The following is a 24,150-nucleotide window of genomic DNA, read 5'->3' on the forward strand; positions in this document are numbered from 1 at the left end:
TTGTTTTTGGTGTGTGTGTGTATAAACTTTACTGATTGGTATGTATTGGTGTGCTGTGGGCTTTTTGGAGTGCATGGTCACGTCATTGCAAAGTTAGGACTGTTTTGCTCTTCGGTTGGTTGGTGGTGTTTAGTGGAATGTTTTTAGTTGTCTCTCCGTGCCTTGTTCAGAGACTTAGCTTGAGACAGGGCTAAGGGATAACATCTATGCCCTCTTCTGCCTCGAAGGGAATATTTGATCTGTCCTGTTGAATGTTTTCAGTAGTGTGTAGCATGGTGTTGGTCACTGAAGTTGCCAGCTACAAAGAAGAGACAGTCTCTGTGTGTCTAGTGAGCAATCATTTTGTCAAGAATAGTTCTTGAGTTTTATCCTGATACTTTATCTTCTTAGATGTTATTTTTTTTTCCCTTTCAGTGGTGGACGGCTATATTTATATATTGTACGTTAACAGTTGTCCCAATATTTAGTAGTTTCAAATAACAAGCATTTCATACATGATGTTTCTGTGGATTAGGAATCCAAGTAGCCTGGCTACCATCAGTGCCAGGTTTGGTGCTGTAACATTGGCAGTGCTAAAGAATGGTTAATTACATGGCTATGACTGGAGGCCTCTGTTTATCTGCCTGGTTCTCTGACATGAGAGCCTGTCCCCAGAGCTGTTAGAGTGCCCTCATAACATGGAGGAGGGAAGAACAGAGGAAGGGAAGGAGGCAGGGTGGGATCTATAGTGTCTTCTGGCCTCTATAGAGTCATCTGCTGTGGCTTCTGTTGATACACTTATGCATACTTTAGGACCATATCAAGTGGTATATCTTAGAACCTCCACAAACTGAGTTTATTATGTAACCCATATCTACCTATGTTACAACCTACACAGTGACATCAGACAAACCAAGATTGAGAACCATTTGACTTGACAGCTGGTTGATAATCTCCCAGGCTGAAAGGTTGAGGAGAAGCTGAGAAGTTGACCAGCCTGATGAGAGGCATTGTGAAAGCACCGCAGCACGTGGTTCAAACTGGGGTTCTGTTGACAGGCTGGCCTCAGGACAGCTGTCAGCTTGCCAGCAGGTCTGTGGACCGGCTGGGCATTTGAGTGCTCTCACCCACCTCATGGAAACTCACTGTCATTTGTAGAAGTTGTACTAGCATTCAGGGTGATGGTACAGTATACCTTGAATGTACACGTTCTTAAACTGGAAAATTAATTGATTTTTAATTGTACTTAACATTTACTTCTGTAGGTCCAAATAGTTTCATTGTTTAAAATGGCTATTTCACTATATAGTGGTCCCACACCCGGCCCCAGGATCAGGAAGAGAAAGCCGACTGTTTGGTGTGGTAGTGAGTGGGTGAAGTGCAGTGGAGAGGCCCTGGGGAGGTTGTGGGGCATGCATGGTGGGGTGCAGTGGTAAAACTCTTAGGGGCATGCATGGTGGAGTGCAGTAGTAGAGGTCTTAGGGGAATGCATGGTGGGGTGCAGTAGTAGAGGCCTTAGGGGAATGCATGGTGGGGTGCAGTGGTGAAGCTCTTAGGGGAATGCACAGTGGGGTACAGTGGTAGAGGTCGTGTTGCCTGCTGAGAGACTAATACTCACCTAAAAGCCAACTGGGTTATTCTCCGGTTCCCACATGTTCAGCACAGACCAGCCCCCCACTCCAGTCATTGCTCTAGGAATAGTTGCCTACTTAGCCTACCTCGTGGAAACTTTATTCAGAGCAGGAAGAAAAGAAATAACTTAATTCCTTCTTGTAAAATGAATTTTTCTTGTAGTCATTGACCTTTATTCTATAGAGCCGCTAGGATGATGTAGGACTACTGTGCATGGGTTTCCTCAATGACTATCTGCTACAGTCTGCATTATGTCCTTGCTCCCTTCAGTCCTCCCAGGACATGTTTCATTTACAGTTTAGCTCCGAAGCTAGGTATCGAACCCTATTCTAGGCAGGTGTTACACACTAGGCTCTATCTTCTATCCTCATAGTCTGGCATTTTTTATTTTGAGACAGAGTTTTACAAGTTGCCCAAGCTGGCCTTCAACTTAACTCTAGCTCAGGTTGGCTGTTAACTTGTGATTTTCCTAACTAAGGTTATTTGCAGTTCTGGGCTAGTAGAGGGTATTAGTTATTGTTCTGTTGCTGTGAAAAGACATGATCAGCATTTCTTATAAAAGGAAACATTTAATTGGGGCTCTGCTTACAGTTTCAGAGGTTTATTCTATTTTCATTATGGTGGGGGACAGACAGACAATGGTGCTTGAGCAGCAGCTAAGGGCTTTATAGCTTTATCCAGAGACACTTCCTCAACCAAGGCCATAATACCTAGCCCTTTTCAAATAGTTCTACTAACTGGACCAAGCATTCAAACATATGAGCTGATGGGGTCCATCCTCATCCAAACTCTCCACAGTCCTAGATTTTTTTTTTAAGGTAGTTCCTCATGCTGTAGCCAAACCCAGCTAGAACTATGTATGTATGTCCTGTCCATACTAGTGTCAAATTCATGCTAAGCCTTTGAATAGCCTCATCCTTAAGTGCTGTGGCTGCAGGCATGCGCGCACGCGCGCACACACACACACACACACACACACAGTCTGAGAATCATATTACTTTACATCTCTTCACTTTTTTGTTGACTTCAGTTACACTTAAAATACATGATATATCGAACAAAGACTAAATAATAAATAAATACATCCTGTGTAGCACACAGGAATTCTCTCTAAGCAAAGTTCACCCCCTCCTCCACTGTTTTAGTGCAGATACAACTGTCAAAGAGCCCTGAGCATCTCTGGCTGTACTTTTGAGACAGGGTCTTTCCCTGTGGTTTGGGGCCCACTGATTAGACAAGGCCAGCTTCCATGCATCCCAGACCTTTCTCTACCTCCCTAGCCCTGGGGTTGTAAGTATATTCCACCACACCAGGCTTTTTATGTGGACCTGGAGTTTAGCAAGGCAAGTGTGGTTCAAATATTCTTAGCCCGGGAAGTGGTACTATTTGGAGGTGTGGCCTTGTTGTAGTAGGTGTGTCACTGTGAGCATGGGCTTTAAGACTCTCGTCCTAACTATCTGGAAGCCAGTTTTCTCCTAAAAGCCTTCAGATGAAGATGTAGAACTCAATGCCGTTGCCTGCCTGGATGCTGCCATTCTCCCACCTTGATAATAATGGACTGAACCTCTGAACCTGTAAGCCAGCCACAATTAAATGTTGTCCATGTAAGAGTTGCCTTGGTCATAGTGTCTGTTCACAGCAGTAAATCCCTAAGACAGCAAGTTTTTGTGCTTGTATAGCAAGAGCTTTACTGACTGAATAGCTGTCTTACCAGGCCTAGTCCTGACCTATGTTGTAGCTGTTGTTAGGATGTCAGAAGGCCTCTTTGAGGATCTGGTTCTTTCTGTCCACCTTTCCCTGCATCCTGGGGACTAGACTCAGACTGCAAGCTCCCCTGCCAGTCACAGTCACTCCCTGAGCTGCCCTACTGGCCATACTAGTAACTGACACTGTGGTGCTTTCAGGGTTAACTCCCTGTTTGTGATGGTTCTCCCAGTTCCTGCTACTTTATAACAGTTTGAGCTTCAGCTTCTTCACTGAGCAAGTTGAAGAAGGCATGCTATTTGTTTTTCTTACTGGAGGGTTTGGCTTCTCAGAACACCCATTTTCTCCACACCATGGGACTTTTTGCCATCTTTCACCTAAATTCTGTTGTAGGTACTTCAGATTTATGATGTTTTTTTGTTGTTTGGAGGTGCTTTGATGTTGTTTTTTTGAGAATGAGTCCTGCCGTGTAGCACACACTGGTCTGAAACTGTTTATGTAGCCTAGGCTGACTTTAAACTCACATTCCTCTGCCCCAGCCTTTTGAGTGTTGTGATCACAGACATGCACCATTGTGTTTCTGGGCTTGTGTTTAAATGGCAGTGCCTTAGCAAGGGGAAGATTGTGGTGCGTAAGGATATTAAGGAGATATTCAATATGTTCATGGCCGGGTCATGTTGCCAGCTGCAATTGTTTCATTTAATTGCACTGTGTTATTTCATCAAGACATTAATATGAGTAGGAAGGTATTGATTTAAGACAAGTTTTAGATCCACTAAAATTAATTGTAGGTTTGACCTTGAAGCCCCATGTTTTATTTGGGCCCGTTAGCTCCTCAAGCCCAGTGTTTAATGCTGTGTGAGTTTACCAGCATCCTGTGGCAGTATTGGTTAGAGCACTGGTTGTTCTTTCTTACTAACCTCCTGGAGGTGCTTTGCTGAGTCCACATTCCACCTTTAGGCACTGCAGTCCCTTCAGAGGTTGCCTTGGTATCTTGATAGTCACACCATCTGCCTTTTAAGAACTGTTTTAGTTCCTGTGGACTCTGTCCTCAAAGCCTGCAGAGGTTCTCACCTCACTTTGAAGGATGTATACTCTGGCTTTGCCAACTCCTTATTTGCTTCTTGTAGCACTTTAAAGTTCACTGTTGGGTTAGATCCTGGTATTGTGTTTCTGGTGAACAGCTATGTATGTAACGTCTGTCTGTAGTCTCTAGCCGCCTTGGGAACCCACTATTTATCTCTTGTTTGGCAAGTTTATCTTGATATACAAAATATAAAATACCCCCTGGGTTCACCAAGTTTCTTGGACCTGAAATTTGACTCTTACAGAATGTGGACATTACTAACAGTGATTTTAGAAGTTTTGTTTGTTTTGTTTTGTTTCTGCCCCATTTTCTTGTCTCGTGTTTGATATGGGAGTTCTGTGTGTGCAAAGTGCTCGGTGAGCCATGGAGGCTCCAGACCTCTCCTTTCCCCATCTCTTTACTTTTTCTCTGAGGCTTATACAATTTCCATTTATTTGTCTTCAATGCAATTGATCCTTTGGTCTGCTGCCTCCAAGATTCCAATTGCCACATTATATCTAGTATCTTTTAAACTTTTTTTTAATACCTTTACTTATTTTTGTGTGGGGAATGCCTATGCCACAGCACATATGTGGAAGACATATTAAAGTTTCTGTGTGGGTCCTGCAAAGAAAACCAGGTTTTTAGGCTTGCCAACAAATACCTTTAACCAGGAAGCCATTTCACTAGCCCTCATCTGTTTTATCGTTGCTTGGTTAGTTTGGTTTTGTTTGTTTTGTTTTGGAGGTTTTTGTTTTGTTTGTTTTCAAAGTAGACTTGGGGTTTATTAAATATTATTAAGTACATTATTAAAATAGATGTAAACACAGCATTAAGCGTGAATATTGGACATGTGAAAGGAGGATGGCCCTGCGCCCCTCAGAGCAGCCACCAGCCTCCGCAGAGCCACAGCTCCATGTCTTAGTTGCTCTTTATGTGAATTTGGTAGCTTTTGAAGTCACATCCACTTACACTGTTCAAAGATATAAAAGATTTAGGTAGAAATATCCACTTACTCCTGTTATTGGCTGCAAGACTTTAAAGTGGTTTACAGAGTGTATGATACAGGTTCTCAGGCCATTAGATAAAAACATAGTCAAAGAAAGCTTTGTTATAGTTAGGTCACAAGCCAAAACCTATTTTTTGACTGTAAACACAGTTTATAATCTTGCTAAAGAGATCTTCCCAGCAGCAGATGTGAGGGGTTCTATAAGACCCTGTCGAGCCTTAGCTTACCAGAGACCCCCTGAGTGAATCACATGGAGCCTGATCGATGCAAAGAGCATGAGGATTTTTATTTCAGTGCACTGAGGCCATCCCAGACCCTCAGGAAAGGAGGCGACCCCACACAGCTTGTTCAATGACCTTTTCTACAATTTTCAGGGCAGCAGCCATTAGACACAATTGGTAGAACAGTGTGACTTTTTAAACTGATTGGTCTTCAGGGAATGAGGTGGCAAGAACTTCCCTTGTCTGGAAGTGGGCAAAGGTCCACCCTGTGGAATGTACCCCCACCCGCAGGTTGGTTCTCACCCTGTGATCTGAGGAATGTTAATTAGCCTCTCCCTTCTGGAGAGTTCCACTACCTTCCTAAAGTTCCTCAGCTTATCTTAAGGAAATTCCTGGCCTCCTGGTGTTTTTCTGAGATGTCCCTGTCTACTCAGATCTTACAGTTCCTTACGTGTGATGTGAGGGGCTCCTTACGTGTGATGTCACCTTAACTTCTTCCCATCTTTCTGCTCAGCCTCAGTTTTTCTTTTTGAGACTTAGATCATCTCTTTGAAGGTTTGTTCTTATTTTTTAGACACAGTCACACTCTGTAGCCCAGGCTGGCTTGCAACTCAGTATGTAGCCCAGGCTAGCCTCAGACATGAAGTGATCCCCCTACCCCAGCTTCCCAGATACTAGAATTATAGGTGTGGGCCACCCCACCTACTTTCCAGTCCCTTAATCCTGCATTTCCTGTTGAACAGGGATGAAGGCCCTGTTCTCTGGGTGTGAAAATCCAACTTAACAGCTCTTGGAGACTGAAGGGCTATCACTTGATTGAGGTCTAAAAGGAAGGATATCATTTATAAGCACACACACAAGCATTGCTAACCCTGATCATAAGAGTAGCACCAGAAATGTGTGCATGTGTGCTTCTGCGTGTGAAAACCAAGGGTTAACATCCAAGTTTTCTTCAACTTCTTTCCATCTTATCTTTTGAAACACTCTCTTGAAACCTGGAGCTCATCAGTCTTGTTAGAATGCCTGGCCAGTGAGCCTTGCTCTCAGTCCTCTGTGCTGAGATTGTAGATATGGCCTACCACAGTTTTCTACCAGGTGCTGTGTATTCACATTCAGTTCCTCATGATCACACTCATCCCATGATCAGTATAGTGGCAAAAATGAACTGGCAGTATACATGAGGAAGAGTTCTAGGACTGGAAAGTGTTGTGACTCCATTATTTTGGGTGATAGTTACATGAGACTGTGAAGTTTTAAAATTCATTGGCCTGAAAATATTATACTACATTTTACTGTACACCAACTCCACCTGTTCTCATTTCATTTACTGCTGTGATAAACTACTCTGACTGAAAGCAGCTTGGAGAAGAAAGGGTTTCAGGTACTTGAGGTGGCAGCTCATCACTGAGGGGCAGAGGAACCCTGGGGGAGGGGAGTGCTACTGGCTGCCTCACCCTCTCTCTGCCTAGTTCACAGGCTCATGCTCAGAGTTTCAGTTTTGTTTTCATTTTTTAAAGATTGTTTATTTTTAGTGTATGTGCTTGTGAGTGTATGTGCATGTGCGTATCTTTCTGGGTGGAGGGGTGTCTATGGAGACCAGAAAAAGGTGTCCCAGCCCCTGGAGGTAAAGTTACCCCCACTTGTTGGGAGTATTAGAAACTGAACTAGGGTGCTGTGAAAGAACAAGAAATGGTTGTTAGCAGCTGAGCCTGTTTCCAGCCCCTCTGCTAGTGTTCTTACACCCCAGCTCTCACTGCCCGAGGATGATGGGACAGCTTCCATGTCACTCTCACAGACATCCCTTAGACTTTTCTGTGCTGTGTCAAGTTTATAACCAAAGGTAACCAAGACTGTACCTCAATAGATTACAGTTTTTATAAAGCCCCATCTTCATAGTGACAGAAAAATGACATTTTTTTTTCCTGTCTCTATAATCAAATAGCTGAGATAATTTCCCAGAGGCAAGAGTGGTTCTTTTAGCGTACAGTTTTGGAGGCTGCACTGGTGCTCAGGTGACACTCTTGTGTGTCGCTTCTGTCCTGTGCTGAAGCAGCACAGCATCATGGGAGAGGGTAGCAGAGTAGGCTCCGGGACCTCATGGCTGAAAAGCAAATCAAGAGAAGTGAGGGATCCTCAGTCCCTTTTGACCTGCCAAAGGTTCGCTGCACATCCCAGTAAGGTCATGCTGGGTACCAAAGCTTTAAATACATGAACCTTTGGGAAACACCTGTAAAGTTATTCCTCATGTTCACGAGGTGGTTGAGGTAAAGATAGGTCAGTTAACTCATCTCATGGCACATGGCATCAAAACTAATCAACCTAGCTGGAAGATTCCCTCAAAGTTCTGCTTCTCACCCAGTGTGCAGTCATTGTTTCCTTCAGTCTTCCCCAGCAGCTGCACTTCCAGGACTGTCCTACAGATAGCATCTGTAAATTCCAAACTACAGTTAACACCCTTGACTGTTAGCATTCTGTCTCAGCTCCACCCCCACAGTTAGCTGGCAATAGCCATGTGGGCCTGACCCACTGTACAAGGGGCTGCTTGCCCCCTCCTCCTCTCTTGTTCCTTTCTTGCTCTCTTGCGCTTCCCTTCCCTTCCCCACATTCCCTTACCCCCTCTCCTCGTACTCATGGCCGCCACCTTCACCACTGCCTCTTCCTTCTCCTCTTTCCTCTTCCTCCTCTTCTTCCCCTTCTCTCTCTTTCTCTCTCTCTGTCTCTCTCTCTCTCCTTCTCTCTGCCTTTCTCTGCCTCTACTACTCTCTTAACTCCCCTCCCCATGCCCTGAATAAACTCTATTCTATTCTATATCATTGTGTGGCTGGTCCCTCAGGGGGAAGGGATGCCTTGGCATGGGCCCACTAGACAACCCCTTCCCTCATACCTGACTACACCCCCATAGAACATATCCCCTCCTCTTTCTCTTTTTATAAACACATCATTGACACTGTTAATTATAAAATGCAGTGAAGCAACTTGAATATGCATATCCATACTCTTTCAGGTCAGGTAGGGGTGGTCTAGATTGAAAGCATCAGAGTGGAATATCACCATTAGGGTTTCAAAAGGAAGGCGGGTTCTGAGAGTCCACTATGAGAGCTCATATAAACTTGTAGTGCTTCTGAAGAAATGGATAAAGTCGTTTCCCAGGATGACAAGGCTGGCTGGAGGAGCAGGGAGATGTCAGCGCTTCCCTGTTTTTACCTGTGAGGCGCTGAAGCATATCAGTTGTTTATTACCTGCTCAGAAGGCTGGGGACTACAATTACAGTTTGGAAACGGCTGAAATACGTTATTGCACATGCCTAAGCGCCTGAAGAGCTACCTCAGATGCACTGAGAGCACTGTCCTTCCCTTCACCAACCACAGCCAAGTGTCCCTTCTTCCCACCTCCAACCGTCAGGCCTGGCCCAGCTTTGTCCAGGGTCCTATATGTTTGTGCTTACCTGAACTTATGTATTTCACAGGGTGGAGTTCAGAAGATTCCCCTGGAACTAGACTTAAAGGTAGTTGGGAGCTGCCACGTTGATGCTCAGGAGCTGAACCTGGGTCCCCTGTAAGAGAAACCAGTATTCCTAAGTGCTAAGCCATCTCCCAGCCCCTGGCTATGCTCTCAAAGTGCATACTATTCCCCAGTTGCTCCTCTTGTGTCTCCTGCCCTGTAAGGTCCATCATACACAGCATTGGGCCATTAAGGACCTAGGAATGAGTGAGTTCACCTTCTGAGCACATCAGCAAGCATCTCTTCTTCCTTCTGTCAGTCTGGCCCATCCTAACTCTGATTTTTAAAGCAGTGCACATGGTTGAGTTCAGGTGGAACACCAGTAAGCAATAAGTGAAGTTAGTCCATAAAACCTACAAGTATTTTGATTTTACCAACATCGCTGTTTAGATAAGGCTTGGTTTAAAAAGAAGGGATGATTTTTGTTCAGCAATAGTACAGAGAGCAGTCAGGGCAGAAAGATCACCTCTGTGGAGAGGCACTAGCTCACAGCATGCTCTCGTCCCCAGCAATCCCCTCCCTGCCCAAGCCTTCTCTGGCCTCTTAACAACACTACAGCTGCTCCTCCCTATGGAACCCAGGCCAGGCTGTTACAAGTGCCGTTGGTCCTTGTTCTCTGCTCTAGCCTCCACGGTGCTTGCCCATGTGCACCGTCACGTCCTAATATCTACAAACAGTTCCCCTTGCTCTTCTAGAAAGTCTGTGACCTGTGTTCAACTCCTCACATCACAGCAGCAGCTTGATGAGGAACACAGGTGTTTCTACCTGTAGTTCTGGAGATCAGAAGTCTAAAACCAGCTTCACCAACCTAAACTCAAGGTGTTAGCCAAGCTGGTTCCTCCTCGCAGTTCCCAGGGGAACCAGTTTCAGCTTCTAGTGCCTAACTGCCTTGTCTATGACCTCTGCTGCCATCCTCCAGGCCATTGTCACACTCTCCCTCCATGTTTAGATCACCTTCTAAAGCCAACACGGTGATACACGCCTCTAATCCCAGCTCTTGACTCCGAGGCCAGCTAGGGCTACACAGAAAAACTATGTCTCAAAACACCCAAATCAAAAAGAAAATAAAAATAAAAAATAAATAAAAAAATCACTGCCTAGCCCTGGCTGTTCATGGTCCCTTTGTGAAGAGCCTTGCAAGGATCTTCTAAAGTGTCTGTCCTGACCAGCCCTCCCAGTTGAGTTTCTCAATGGCCATGGAGAGGTCTTATTCCTCTTGCCTACCAGTGTTTGTACAAGACTTTGGTAGGTCAAGTGTTTGGAGCAGGAAGGCAGCACAGTGCTCCAGCTGAGGTCCAGTTGGCTGCCCTGGGATCTTAGCAGTCCTATCCATGGCTCTGACCCTGAGCAGAGATGGTGAAGACTCACAGTCCAGAAGCTTACAGTTGTGCTCCAGCTTTACACAGCAAACAGGAAGAGGGCATGGCAGCAGCTGACACTCAGCTGAAGCAGCTAGCTGTGTTGTCATTGTTGTCTTTATTGTTTATGATATGAAAGTATTGTAAGTTATTCACAAAAAGTATAGGAGAGGGGAGGCCAAACTCTTTAGATATTTTTCTGTTTAAATTATCTTCCTAGGTTTTCATTAATTTCCAAAAAAAAAATTTTGAACATGTGACCAAGGTGCAGAAAATAATTTGTAGGGGATGAACACAACCCTAAAGAACAATGTATTAAGCTCCTACTGGTATGAGTGCACCTACTGCAAGTGGCCTGCAGCCCTTACACACAGCTAGACTCAGAGAATGGTAAGAAAGCCGTCACTGTAGGGTGCATGCTCGCTCGGCACAGTGTGTGTGGGGGGGTACCTAAGGCATCTGCTAGGACTGAAGGTCTCCCCACTTTAGACTCCCAAATGTTGAAATTATAAACATCGACCACCGTACCCAGGCAACATCTAGGCTTTAAAGATGCTGCTCTAGATAGATGTTCCCTCTGTCAGCCCCAGATGCTCCTTGCACTGCCTTCATCTTCCCAAGACCTTTGTCTCTCTTAGAGGAACTGTAAGAGTCATTTGTGTTCATCTCTTCATGTCCGCCTTGATGTGTGCCTAGCAGTTTGTTATCAGCATATGTGTCCTTGAGATCAGGGTGTTCATTTGACAGTGTGCAGAGTTGTCCATCTTCAGCATGAACCTCAGAGGTAACTTCACCTCATGTGCCAGTCACAAGAAAGATCTCAAAGATGCCACTGCAGATCTGTATACCAGGAAAGGTAAACAAGTTGCTGAAGTTAAAGAAAAGAAAATTTTAAAACACTGCAAGTATTTTCATTAGGAACCATATTCTGACCAAAGATCGTGACTACTTGATGAGCGGAGAAGTCATATTTTTAGAATGTCATGAAAAATGGAGAAGCATATGAAAGGTGTTGTAGCTTTAAGAAATAATGTAGTAGGGGCTTTAGATTACAGAGGTAATAAGATCTGCTGAGGAGACTGAAAAGAGACAGTTTAGTAGTGAAAAATAAGTTTCTCAAATGAGTAAATGGCAGGCTGGGAAATAGAAATGTATCCTTTGAATGGCAGGGAGCCAGCGCCTGTTTTTCAAAATGCAAGACACTGAAGTTATCATACCCTCTGTGTCATTTAACTTGAACATTAGAGGAGTAAGCCTAGAGTTGAAGCACTGATGGAAATTGGAGTAAAGTCACCCAAAGATTAACGTTTGACTTAAGGGTTTGTTTCAGGGGCTGAGGTTTGAGTGTAGACTAAATATAAAATGAAGACCAGGCAACTCTTATCACAAAATTGGATGCAAGTTAATAAAAGACAGACATGGCCACAGGGTGTGAAAGGCAGGCTTTGAGTCTGGGACTGACAACCTAAAAGTTGGAACCAGTGTGGGGTTAGACACCATGTCGTATGGTAAAGCATCTCCATTGTATAGTTAGATCAGTCATGACAAGTCTTGTCCTCAGTAGGCAGCACTAGCACTGTATCTTTGGCAAGAAATTCTTTTTTAAGTCCAGTCTCTGTCCTGGTAGCTAGCCCAGAACCCAGCAGAGACCATTGAGAAGCAGCAGGCAACATCACTCCCAAGTCTGATACTAGTCTATATGTTGCTACTGCAGAGAGACACCTACTCTATATGTCAAGGATAAAGTGCTTTGAGATGAGTCAGGATTTCACACTCTTATCAGCAGGGGTGCTTGGTACTATAAAGAGGCATCTTAAGGGCTCAGAGGAGGAGAGGTGGGAGAGTAACAGACTGGGCCTTGGAGGTTCAACCCATGAATGAGCAGCAAACCACCCAGTAAGGTCCTATGACATCTTCCACAGTGAATAGCAAAGGCCCTCCTGACCACGATGGGTGAGCACAGTGAGTGTCTGCAGCTATCTCAGATTTTGCTTGAAGCCTGTTGCTAGCACAAGGGTTGAAGCTGCTAACTAAGCAGAGGCAAGCAGAACCCTCAACAGGGCAGCCCTGCCCTACAGCACCACTCCCTTCTGCTACACTCTGGCCAAGCTGGAGCAGAGCCTTCCTTGACCTGTCCTCTTTCCCTGATGTTTGAGTAACATTTGTTCTTTATGCTGAGGGTTTAGGGGAACAGACTTCCAGGTAGCCTTTGGGCAACCACAGTACATGCGCTGACTAAGTTCCAGGACAGCAAAGAGACAGCTGCAAATAGTGCCCTGCTACAGAGGAAGAGCTGTGGGTAACCTGGGAGGATGTGTAGTGGGGGCTGTGTGGGGTGCTGGGGCTCATTCTTCTCGGATATTGAAGAACCACAGTGCTGGGTCTGTGTCCTCTGACTCAAGGAAATCTGTTTTCATTAAAGGAACCGGTTGAAGCAGGGAGGACTTGCAGGAGTTCTGAGGTTAAGGAAGCAGTTCTTGATCCCTGCATCTTGTTTCCTCCGCTTTCAGTCCACCAGGAGTGCGGCCTGTCCTGTCCATCCAATAGTCACCATATGTGGCTTCCACATGCTGGCTCTTGGTTCCTGCTGTCACATAACACCACAGTGTCGCTGATTAGCAAGCTTGAGTGGCAAGCTTTTAGGACTTGTTGGAGAGTTTCAACTGAATATTTCCTGAGCAGTAACACCTATGTAGACATGTCCTCTCTCCTCACCTTCTCCAAAGTCTTGTGGTCTCGAACTACTAGGTCTTTCTAAAGTGAGGAGACCTGGTGCTGTGTTAGTTGTTGATTTAGTCAGAGTAACTCACCAAAAGTTCCTAATACTTGAGCTTTATGGAGAACCTCTACCACAAAACTTTGACTGGGGCTCCATGGGGCAGACAGCACCCTAGTGTATAGCTAGGATTTGCTTTTCCACTTACTTTCCACCCCTAGCTGCGCAGTTTGGGAGGCTGCCTGCTGGGCCATGAATTTACATAAGTACTCCTAAGAATTCTGATGGTGAGGAGTTCAGTAGTCTTCCAGCAGTCCTTCTCATGTGCTCTCCTGAAGATTACCTCTAATTAAGGCTCTAGCCATTCAGTCATTGTCTAGATCACAGGATTAGGGAATAGTTCAAGAGTACACCTCAAGCTTGGTGTGCTGACTCACACCTATAATCTCAACACTCAGAGGCTGAAGCAGGATTGGGCATTGAAGACTAGCCTGGGCTACAAAGAGAAACCCATCTTTAAGAAACACAGACACACACCGTCGTCTGTTTACCCTAGAAGGCCATTGATTTCTAGGTCCTTTGAACCAGAGTCAGAAAACACAGAACTCCCCAGGGGATAACTCCAGGCCTACATCTCAAGAGTGAGGTGTTGGGCCTGTGCTGTGGCCTTGGGGTTCCTCAGAAATGCACAGGTAGTTTTACTTGAGGTCCGGAAAAATGTATATGGTCCCCTAATAGCAGAAACTTTGAGTGTGACCGTGTCAGTTTCGAAGTGTCCTGTGGCTGCCTCAGAACCATGGCTGGGAAGTGTCCTGTGGCTGCCTCAGAGGAGAAGCCTGCTGTGTTCATGAAGCACCGTGATCTAGTGCAGAGCTCGCCACTGCCTTGATTCAACTGTCCTAGAAGCCACCTGTCCACTTTGGCTAGCATCATAATTCTGTGAGCTCCATGTGTGGCACATGGCTTGAGAACTGGGGGAGAAATCCAGAATGTCTGAGGTGCTGTGATTAGTGGGCAGTGGCCTTTAGACAGCTTTCTCATGGGCCAGGGACCATTTCAGCAGGTGAAAGGGCTGCCTTGTAAGTACACACACAGAGCATGCACACCAGACGGCCCCACAAGAATAAAAAAAATCAGCCCCATTTCAAAGAAAGCTTTCTTATGATACCCACCTGTTTGAATGACAACGCCTTTCACTTTACAAGGGAGGCTAAGCCTCCTCATAACTGACCTGTCTCTCACTTCTTAGGCTTCCTCCTCTGTCAGGTGAGCCTAATGCTTTATTTTAGCAAAGGCTGCAGCCAGCGTCTGGTACCCCACAGCACTCAGAGGGACTGATGAGGATGCAGTGGGGGCTGGGTCCTGAGTGCTCAGTCTTAGGTGAGGGTTCCAACTGGGGCTGGACACGGGTGCTAAATAACTGTATTCTGACCATTTAGGTCTCTCTTTATAGGGCATCCTTTATGACCAAGACTGTCCAGTACCAAAATGAGCTACATAAATTCCTAATCTGGGATACAGCTGGACAAGAACGAGTAAGTCACTCTTTAATTTACTATGTTTTTTCTGAGGCCCATACCAAATCACAGCTCCAACTAAACTGTCATCATCCCTGTCGCCTGCCATTCCTCACTTCTTTGCACCAGAGACACATTTACTTCCATTTGCGTGGGCCAGCCTTTTTCTTTTCAATTAGAGCCACAAAGTCCACTGATGGAGAAAGTGATAATGGGCACTGAGGGCATTTTTATACTTTTTAGTGTCTTAAAGTAAATGCTGACTAACAGGCCTGATCAAGTTCCTTGAACAGAGTGTGTGATTTGGGGCTCTGTCCTCTAGTAAAGATGTAAGAGAATTAGTGGTAGAAAGGGAAAATTAGGCACAGCTCATTTACAGCAGCCTTTTAAAAGCTAAAAGAGGGAACTTTACAGCATATAAACTTTGAGGTTTAAGTGGACGGATTAGCTAATGCAGTGCCTTACAACAAGCACTTAAATGCCTGACAGGGAGCCTGTCCATAGCTCTGGCTGTCCTCGCCACAGGATAGAGCCAGTGGAGAGCTACGGCTGCACAGTGGGATGAAATCTGAGGAAGTAGGAAGCAGGAATAGACATGTAATGGGAGCAGGGACTTTACCCCTCACCACTCCCCCTGCCTCATTCCATCAGTTTCCCTGGTGAGGTGCCTGCAGTCATCCCGTCATTCAGCCAAGCTATAGTTCTCAGATGACTCTGTCTAAACAGAGCTCCTGGCGACTGCGAGGTATGGTCCTAATCTCTAAGTACACGAGAAGTTTCTCAGAAAAATGGCTTGTCGTCACACTCTTATCTTAGACAGCATGGAGACTGTGTGGCAGAGAAGCTGAGGAATAGAGGACACCGCACTGGTGTGTCTCTGCCTTGCTCTGGGTTGCCTTCAGTTTGAACCCTGTGTATCACTTTATCAGGGCTGCCACGTTCTGTGTTGGTGGCTGTATGCATGTAGAATGGAGGCTAGGATGGCAGTCACCATCTCTCTTCCATCCTACAGAGGCATTGCTTCCCAGACTCCTACTGGATGTGTCTACACGCTGCCCTAGGACTGTGTCATTAGCCAGATGCATGGACTTTCCCTAGGAGTCATAGATGTGTCCTTGCGCTGGATCCCAGGTTTCAGTTACCCCCTCACATGTTTGATGCCCCCATGCTGTGCCTCACATGCTCCATTGTCATGGTGATTTTTTTATACCATGAAAGTGGAAGGAATGCCTGGGCATGCCCCTCCACTCTACTCAAGTGGTCACAGGAGCCTGAGGGCCATGACTGCCTGCTTTTTGCCTGCCTCTTACCTGCCCACTTGCAATTGGCTCTTTAGGAGGTGATGCTGCTCTGTGGTGCAGTCTGGCCATCCTTCCCTGAAGTACCATCCTGCAGCCCTAAGCTGGACAGGAGAGAGTGAGAGGCTGATCAGGTACAGGGGCCTTGACCAGGAAGGGCATCCTGAAGCTGGAAGAGAATCGGGAGAGAAATACCATGGCCAGTGTCACCGTGCAGAAGGACATTAGGATTTCAGGGTTAGTTCAAGGATTGCCATCCAGCCAGGGCTAGGACTTCAAGGCTGGACTCCGCTCTGCCTCTTCCTGCCAGTCAGCTTGTGTGCTTCTCCAATGTGCATACAGCTCTGTATCCTATCTTCCCATCCCTCACCGGATGACTATCCAGCCTTGGAGGCCCTACCCCCACCCCTCCCCACCCCCGTCACTAGGAGAAGAGCTGTCCTAACATCCCTGTTACCAGAAGGCTGTGCTTCTTGCACTCAGATCTGGAGGCTGTCTTGCATTCTTCCCGGCAGCTGTTGACCATTTGCTTCTTCAGCTCTCCACTCAGCTGCCTTCACTGTCACTCAAGTGTTCTGTAGCCTTTTGACTTCTGTCCCTGTTTTTCTCCACCGGGCCCTGACCCATGTCACTATTCACAAGAGTCCAGACACTGTGGGGAACAATGATCACACTCGACTGTCTTTTTGCTGATCCTTACCTCTAGCTATGTTCTAAGGGACCCATGAAGCCCATGTGTCCTGCTCTGCCTGCCTGCCTGCTGACCTCCATGCAGGTCCTTACACATACCTGCCATCAGGCCTTCACATATACTGGTCCTTCTCACTCGCACATGCCTCTTCTAGCACTCGTAGGCTTCTTGCCAGCTGTTGGTGTCAGACAAAATGGTGTACCTCAGGGTTTTCTGTCCCTCCCTGTACCTGAGCAGGGCCTCAGGTTCATTCTCTATCATTGCCCTGCTTCATTTCTAAGACGCTCATTTCTGCCTTTCTTGATAGCTTCTCTCATTGAGATGGGAGTATTGGGAGCTGTGCCTGCAGTGTCTTGCTTACTGCTGTGATCCCAATGCCTGAGGGCAATAATGCCAGGAGTTAGTTGGGTAGCAGCAGATTAACTCTGTGTCCTCAACAGTCTTTGCTTGCCCTCAAGCATAAGGTTGTCACATGTTTTCTTTTTTCTTTTCTTTTTTTTTTTTTTCTGTCTTGCATTAGACTGTGGCCTCTGAGAGGCAGGGACTGCCTTTTTGGTGCTTGCAGCCCGCGGTACCTGGCTTCAGTGTTAGTATTCTTGTCAGCTGCTTGGTAGTCTGCCTTCTGACAGATAAGAACAGACCCTCCCTGCCTGCTGTGAGGCACACATGACTCCAGGGCTAAGTCTCTGATGTGAACATGTCTATTGCTTAGCTCTGCAGAGTTGAGATTGTTGGTGAGGGCCCAAAACCGTTGCAGATGAAAAGGCTTTTGATGACCTGAACAGGCGTCCTCCCCATTTGACCCTCACATCTGTTGCCACATGTAGTTCTGAATGATGACTTTTCTGACAAGTTTCCATGAATCGCAGAGTGATTTCACTAAGTTGATGAAAGTAAATAAGGATTGAATGGTATGTGCGTCCTTGACTGAGGGAGTTTGTTCCATGAAGAGGAAGGACGTGCTCAGAAGACAACGGCTTGTGTATCCGGAGGTTAAGAAGCACCTAGGAAAACAGACTGGAGCCCTCAGATGTTTTTTCAAAGTGACTGTTTCTGTGAAGCCTGGGAGAGTCCACTGCAGAATGAAAGGTCCCATGTTGTGCTTGCACATTCCTAGCAGAAGCAGCTCACCAGGCCATCCGTCTCCTCAGCAACTCTAAAAGTCAGCTCCTGGCTGTAAAATTAAGCCCGAGGTTTCTCAAATGTCAGTTAAATGAAACTTGTTTTCACAGTTGTATTTATTTTCTTAAGACTAAGCATTTATTAGTACTTTGTCCACTGTTTGCAATTTGAGTGAGCTCATCTTGTTCCTCTACTCCAGCACATACACAGATGACAACCGTGAATTTATGTCGTAAGTCCACCATAAGTGCAGGGCAGCATCCCCAGTGTGTTGCATCTGTAATGGCCGTGTTCTCAACTCTTGTTCCCTCTGCTTCCTCTGGCTGACTGCTCCACAGAGGTCAGAACAGCATGAAGACTGTCAGTTTTCACGGTACTCACATAAGCAATTGTAAGTGTTTAAACTAGGACAGTGACAGCTTAGGAGCATGTAGAACTGGGATTGGCAGACAGTGGGCCATGTTGAAGCAGGTACCCACTCTTATAAATAAAGTTTTATTGGAACACAGCCATTTTTGTCTGTTCACTGTCTGTGCTTATACTCGATAGTAATCCTGTGACAGAGCTGATGCAGTTTCCTGTCTGTCCACAGTGGGAAAGCTTGCTGTCCCTAACCCAGAGCCAGATCTGGGGATGACATCTTTGGAATCTCCTTATCTGTGCTCATCTTCTTTCTTCATGAGAACAACAGGGGAGACTTTGAAAGTCAGCATGGATGTGTCACTCAGAATAGGCGGGACTTATCAATGTTGTGTAATGCTTTACAAAGTAGCTGTCCGAAAGTGCTGCCAACCAACCAGTGAGCAAGGCTGAAGCAGCAGCAGGCCTTCTAGGACACCCAGCTAGCTCTCAGGACTAGGGCACAGGGTAGCAAAGAGTCAAGCAGGAAGAGCCTTTTTTGTTTGGTTGGTTTTTGTTTTTCAAAACAAAGTTCCTTCTTGTAGCCCTGACTGTCCTAGAATGCACTCTGTAGACCAGGCTAGCCCCAAACTAAATCTGTCAGCCTCTACTTTTCGAGCGCTGGGATTAAAGGAGTGTGCCACTACTGCCCAAGCAGGAAATGTCTTTTTAAGATTATGCTAATGGGAGATATCTGAGAGTACTAGTGTAACTGGGCAAGAACAGCAAGCCCTGGAAAGATACAACCCAGAGAGGAGGACCCTTCTCAAGCCTTGTGAATGTACAGAGGGGACATTGCAGAACAAGACTGAGTAGAAACTCACTGCTGCCTCTTATAACAGAGCTGGAGTTTAAATCCAGTCTGCACATTAGAGGGCATTGATAAAGTTCTTAAGCATTGTGACGAAACATCTCATTCAGAAGAGAGACAATGTCCTGGCCTTTAGATCCAGTTCCAGTATAGCCATCCTAACAGTGTTCAAAATCAGTCTCACTCTTCAGAATGACTGTGGCAGCAGGCCAGTGCACGGTCATTTGTTACATGTATAGGGAATCAAGAATAGGGTATGACCCTGTGATGAGAATCTGGACCTGAGTTGAAAGCAGGCTTTTAAATCTGTCCAAAGGTTCACAGAATGGCAGACCAACTGCAAATGGGAAGCTGTGCAGAGAGGAAGTTCACAAAGAATAGAGTGGAAATGCTAAGATTAAAGCCACGGTGTCAAGAAGCAAAGCTAGCTGGTGAACAATAGAACAGATCACTTGGAAGAGCAGGGAAGGAGGGGCTAGGGAAGTCTGGGCAGTCTCAGCAGCACCAGACCCAGAAGGGATGAAGAAGCAGTGGGTGCAGGATGAAGAAGGATTCCTGTGGTTGATAGCTGAGTTCTTCCACTGTGGTGAAACATCGACATTCATGTCTAAGGGTTTCAGCAAACCTTTAAATACAACAAGGGCCCTAGTCAAACAGCCAGAGATATATTATATACCAGAGAACAATGTGAGTGGGCTTGGCTTCTCGGAAGCAGTGGAGGCAAGCCAGTGGGCAGAATTTCTAGCACACTGTAGGTGTGCAAACAAGTCCTTCTGCCAAAACCATCTCCCAGATACAAAACCAAGGTCATCTTGGGATTCGAAAGTGAAAGTTGAGTAGCAGCCCTAGAGACGGCCAAGGAGTCCTGCTGACAGATGGTGAGCACTGCTGCTGACACGGGGCCTCTGGACAGCTCGCTAGGTCTTCTATTAGTATGATTTGAAGCATTTAGCAGCAGTGACCAAAGAGTGGTGACAAGGTTAGAGTCATACAAGATTCTATAGGCAAGGCTAGACTCAAGTGAGGTTCTGCTGTCTTATAGAGTGCGTGCATTCAACTAGAAATGGACGAGAGAGAGTTCGATTGTAGTTTTGAGAATAACCACCTAATAAGTAATGCAGGAAAGTAGACCTAAAAAGATAAGAGAAGGGGGCTTAGGGCTGGCCACACTAAGCCTAGAGTTTGATCCCTAGTACCGCATAAGCCAGGTGCAGTGGCTTATACCCATCATAATCCCTTCATTCAGGAGATTGAGGTGGGTGGATCAGCAGTTTAGGGTCATCCTTGGCTACATCATGAATTCAAGACCAACTGGGGATACCAGACTTACTGTAGAAGGGAGGGAGAAAGGAACAGGGGCATTTTTAAAAAATTGAACAAATTTGCAACAAAGCCTTAGACCTGTGTCTAGACATAGCAGATACATTCTTAGATGAAAAGAACCAAGCACCCCGCTGAGTGGGCAGAGGTGGCAAAAGTGCCCTGTGACAGACCTCATGTATCTTCCTTCATTGGGGTTGCAGTCCAAGCGTCACTACTTTATCTTATCGGAAGGCGGACCATGTACTCACAGACATTAAAGAGACACAGGGATGCTGTGTGTGTTCTGTATGTACACCCAGTGCTCTCTGAGGACAGTGCCTACCAACCAGCACCACAGAGGGAGCAGGATGCAGTGCATGGGTCACTCTTGGGACTGGCCTTCAAAGTCGGTGTAAGATGACAGTATGTATGACCCTTGGTGGGGGAATGCCACACTGGATCATTTGCCCAAGACCCAGATTCTAATGAGGAAAGAACTTCACATTTTCTATCCCACACTCATCCAAGGAAGTGGCCCATTGAATTACCCTTGCTTTTGCCTTCTGTATCCCTCTCTAGTGATAAAGAGTGGAGGCAGAAACTATGCTTGCACTGTGACATTGTGAGAGAGATGAGACCTATGCATGCAGATGTCAGAAAAGCAAGTTGCAAACTCATTCAAGCAGTGAATTTAAATGTGCATTCATGTCTAGGACAATCAACATCTAGATTACAATGTGATCTCTTTGACACCCAGTAATGCAGCCGCTTCTCGAGAGAACCATTTACAGCATGTTTTTATCTCCTTAGTTTGGGAAGCCAAAGTTTAAAGGACTATTGAACAAATGAATTTGGGAATTACTACACTGAGTTCAATTAAAAAGCTTTTTTAGCAGAAACAATTGTTTATTGCCCCATATTCAATTCCTATAAAGCTGTTTTCTAGACTGTCTTCAGAGACACTCCTGCTCTCGTCTGCCTTTGCCTTGGTAATTGTGGGTTCTTTTGCTGTAAAGCATCATGGCGTCTTCTGTGGCTTCAGAGAAGATTACCTTTGTGCAGGGATAATGGACTTCAGAGTCTTCTGAAAGGACATCTTTCCCTGGCTGTCGGTTTCATTGCTTCTTCTCCCTCTGCAGTTTCGTGCGTTGGCACCGATGTACTATCGAGGGTCAGCAGCAGCCATCATCGTTTACGACATCACAAAAGAAGTAAGACTTTATTCATTTCTTCTTAGCTGCCATCATGTATTGCTCAGGCCTCTAGCTGCTCTCCTCTCACTGCAGGAGACGTTCTCAACACTGAAGAACTGGGTGAGAGAGCTCCGCCAGCACGGCCCCCCTAGCATTGTTGTTGCCATCGCAGGGAACAAGTGTGATCTTACTGATGTCAGGTGAGTTATTAGTTGAGATTCCCATGCCGATTATGTGTTCCTTTTCTAATGAGCCATATCCAGGGTAAGAGTCTAGCTTTTATTTTATCTCTGACATTGAAAAATTTCTTATGTTACGTGGTTGGCCCTGAAGTTCCAAGCTAAAATGAAGACTTAAGGCATTTGGAGTTAATTATATTACATGTAGACAGGTGTGTAATTTACTCTAACATTAGTGACATCCACATGACATTATCTGAGATCATTGCCTCCCCAGGCTGCTATGACGCAGACTACCTGAATACAAAAAGTCCATTTTATCGGCAATCTCTCTGTATCTCATCTGATTCCCAAAGGAAGGGCCTTGGCTTGATTTTTCTCCGGGGGGGGTGGGGGGTGGGGTGAGGGGTGTTTAATATAGAAGTTATAGAAAACCTTATCAGGAAAATCATGGAACTAGAAAGAATGGGCTCATGCCACAGCTGATCTAAACATCCCTCTGCTTCCGTAGTGGATGGGGGAGGTCTTAAGGGGCAGAACCTCTGACTAGCAATTGTTGCCTTCCAGAGAAGTCATGGAGAGAGATGCTAAGGACTACGCAGATTCCATTCATGCCATCTTTGTAGAGACCAGCGCAAAAAATGCAATAAACATAAATGAACTCTTTATAGAAATTAGTAAGTATCTCTGCATCTTGCGGGTTTTCTCTGTTCGGGGCAAACACAAACAGTTCTCTGTGTGGTTAGAACCTCAGCTTGTTTGGTGTAGTCTCTGAGACTGTCCACGAAAGGAGATTTGAGCAGAGGAGAAGAGCCAGTGTCTGTCATGCGGGATTTCTGGGTGTTGTGTGATAATCTTTTCCAGAAGGAATGCCTCTTAGTGTCAAAGCCATTTTGTGCCCTCCTCTTGTAAATGTGTCTCAGTTACTCATCCAAAACAATCAGAGATGAACAAAATAAGGTCTGGAAAGATCGCTCAGTGGTTAGGGTCATATACTGCTCTGCCAGAGGACCTGAGTTTGGTCCCCGCACCCACATCATGCTCAGAGCTACCTGGGACTCCAGCTCCAGGGGACCTGACACTTCTGGCCTCTGTGCGCGGTTGTGTTTTTGTGTTCATACCTATATGCAGACACACAGAGTTAAAAGTACTAAAGGTTACTAGAAGAAAGGGACAGAATACCTCAGGGAAATGAAATGTGTATATGATCTGTTTGTAAGAAAACCTCGAAAACTAGTCCTCAGTAAGGAAAGGGTCAGTCCTCTTCCCCTTCTCTCCCTTCGGCGTGTTAACAGGTGACAACGGTAGGTGAGAAGAGGCCGCCTCGAGCCTTGGGCTTCTCTGTAGATCACATCTGTGTTTATTCATTTCATTCCAATTCATCAAAATGTTTATTGGGAACTGTTCCAGACTCAAGGGATCAGCCTAAAGAAGATAGACACAGCCCTTGCTCTCTGAGAGCACGTGTTCTGTTGAGGGAGTCAGGCAGTGAACTCCAGATAAATAGGGTCATTTTACATAATAATAAGAGATATGAAGAAAGCAGTGTGGTGGATGTAAGAATGTGTGCAGACAGTCCCAGAAAGACCCTCTGGGGGAAGAATTGGAAGCTGAGGCCTGATGACTGCAGATAGTTGGGGACCGTCTCTGAGGCAGTGAGGTGGGAGCTGAGGCCTGACAGTACAGGCCTGGAAGAGCTGAGTGATGAGCTTTAACTGAGCACAGCCAACTCCCAGGCAGAAAGTAGTCAACCAGCCATGCTGCATCTGTACCCATTAAGTGCCCTTAGGTGGAGATCCAAAGTAGCTGGAAGCTAGAAGGGCCCTTGGCCTTGGTGAGGGTGAGAGTCATGAATTGCAGGAACCACCAGAGCCGTCCAGGGCCTGCCCAGGTAAGCAGGCCTGCAGCACCCGTGGCTGGATCACAGCACCCATGGCTGGGATGGCAGCAGGTAGGCCCCTCTGGGGTCTGGAGATCAGGGCCATTCAATTTTTATTTTATGTTGCTCTTTGAGACAGCATCTCAAGAGACTTAACTTTGTAGGTCAGGCTTGAACTCAGAGCGATCCCCCTGCCTCAGCCTTCCAACTACTAGAATTTATGAGTGAACATGTCTGTGATAGTTTAGGTGGCTCAGAGATGTGGATTTTTGTGTATGCATTCCATTGTTTCATTTTGGCCATTAATTTAAACCTTTTTAGAGTCCTTTGCAGATATCACACAGCCAGTGTGGCCTGCCATTGGCTCACCGAAGCATCTGTCCTTTTCAGGGTTAAGACACGGTGTTGATGACTAGCAGGTTAGCCTGGGTCATCTTGAAAGGCAGCCTACGTTTTGTCAGCAGTCTTTTGAATGTCTCCGAGGCCGTGTCATCTATTGAATCCATTCCTGGTTTTGTTGTGGGTTCTTTTTCTAGTTTTGAAAATAAACATGTAGTGTAGACTATATGAGCA

At 45.8% G+C, this 24,150-nt stretch overlaps 1 protein-coding gene across 1 annotated transcript in view; it reads left to right on the forward strand.

Moving 5' to 3' along the window:
- The window catches only part of Rab22a (RAB22A, member RAS oncogene family), a 48,979-nt gene that overhangs the window by 15,857 nt on the left and 8,972 nt on the right, over nt 1-24,150 (forward strand). Inside the window, exons 3-6 of the mRNA XM_031372912.1 lie at nt 14,640-14,721; nt 21,466-21,537; nt 21,613-21,719; nt 22,266-22,375. Coding sequence (XP_031228772.1) covers nt 14,640-14,721; nt 21,466-21,537; nt 21,613-21,719; nt 22,266-22,375 — 371 coding nt within the window. The remainder of the gene's footprint in view (nt 1-14,639; nt 14,722-21,465; nt 21,538-21,612; nt 21,720-22,265; nt 22,376-24,150) is intronic.

Source organism: Mastomys coucha, unplaced genomic scaffold (assembly GCF_008632895.1).
Source record: "Mastomys coucha isolate ucsf_1 unplaced genomic scaffold, UCSF_Mcou_1 pScaffold15, whole genome shotgun sequence".
NCBI lineage: Eukaryota > Metazoa > Chordata > Mammalia > Rodentia > Muridae > Mastomys > Mastomys coucha.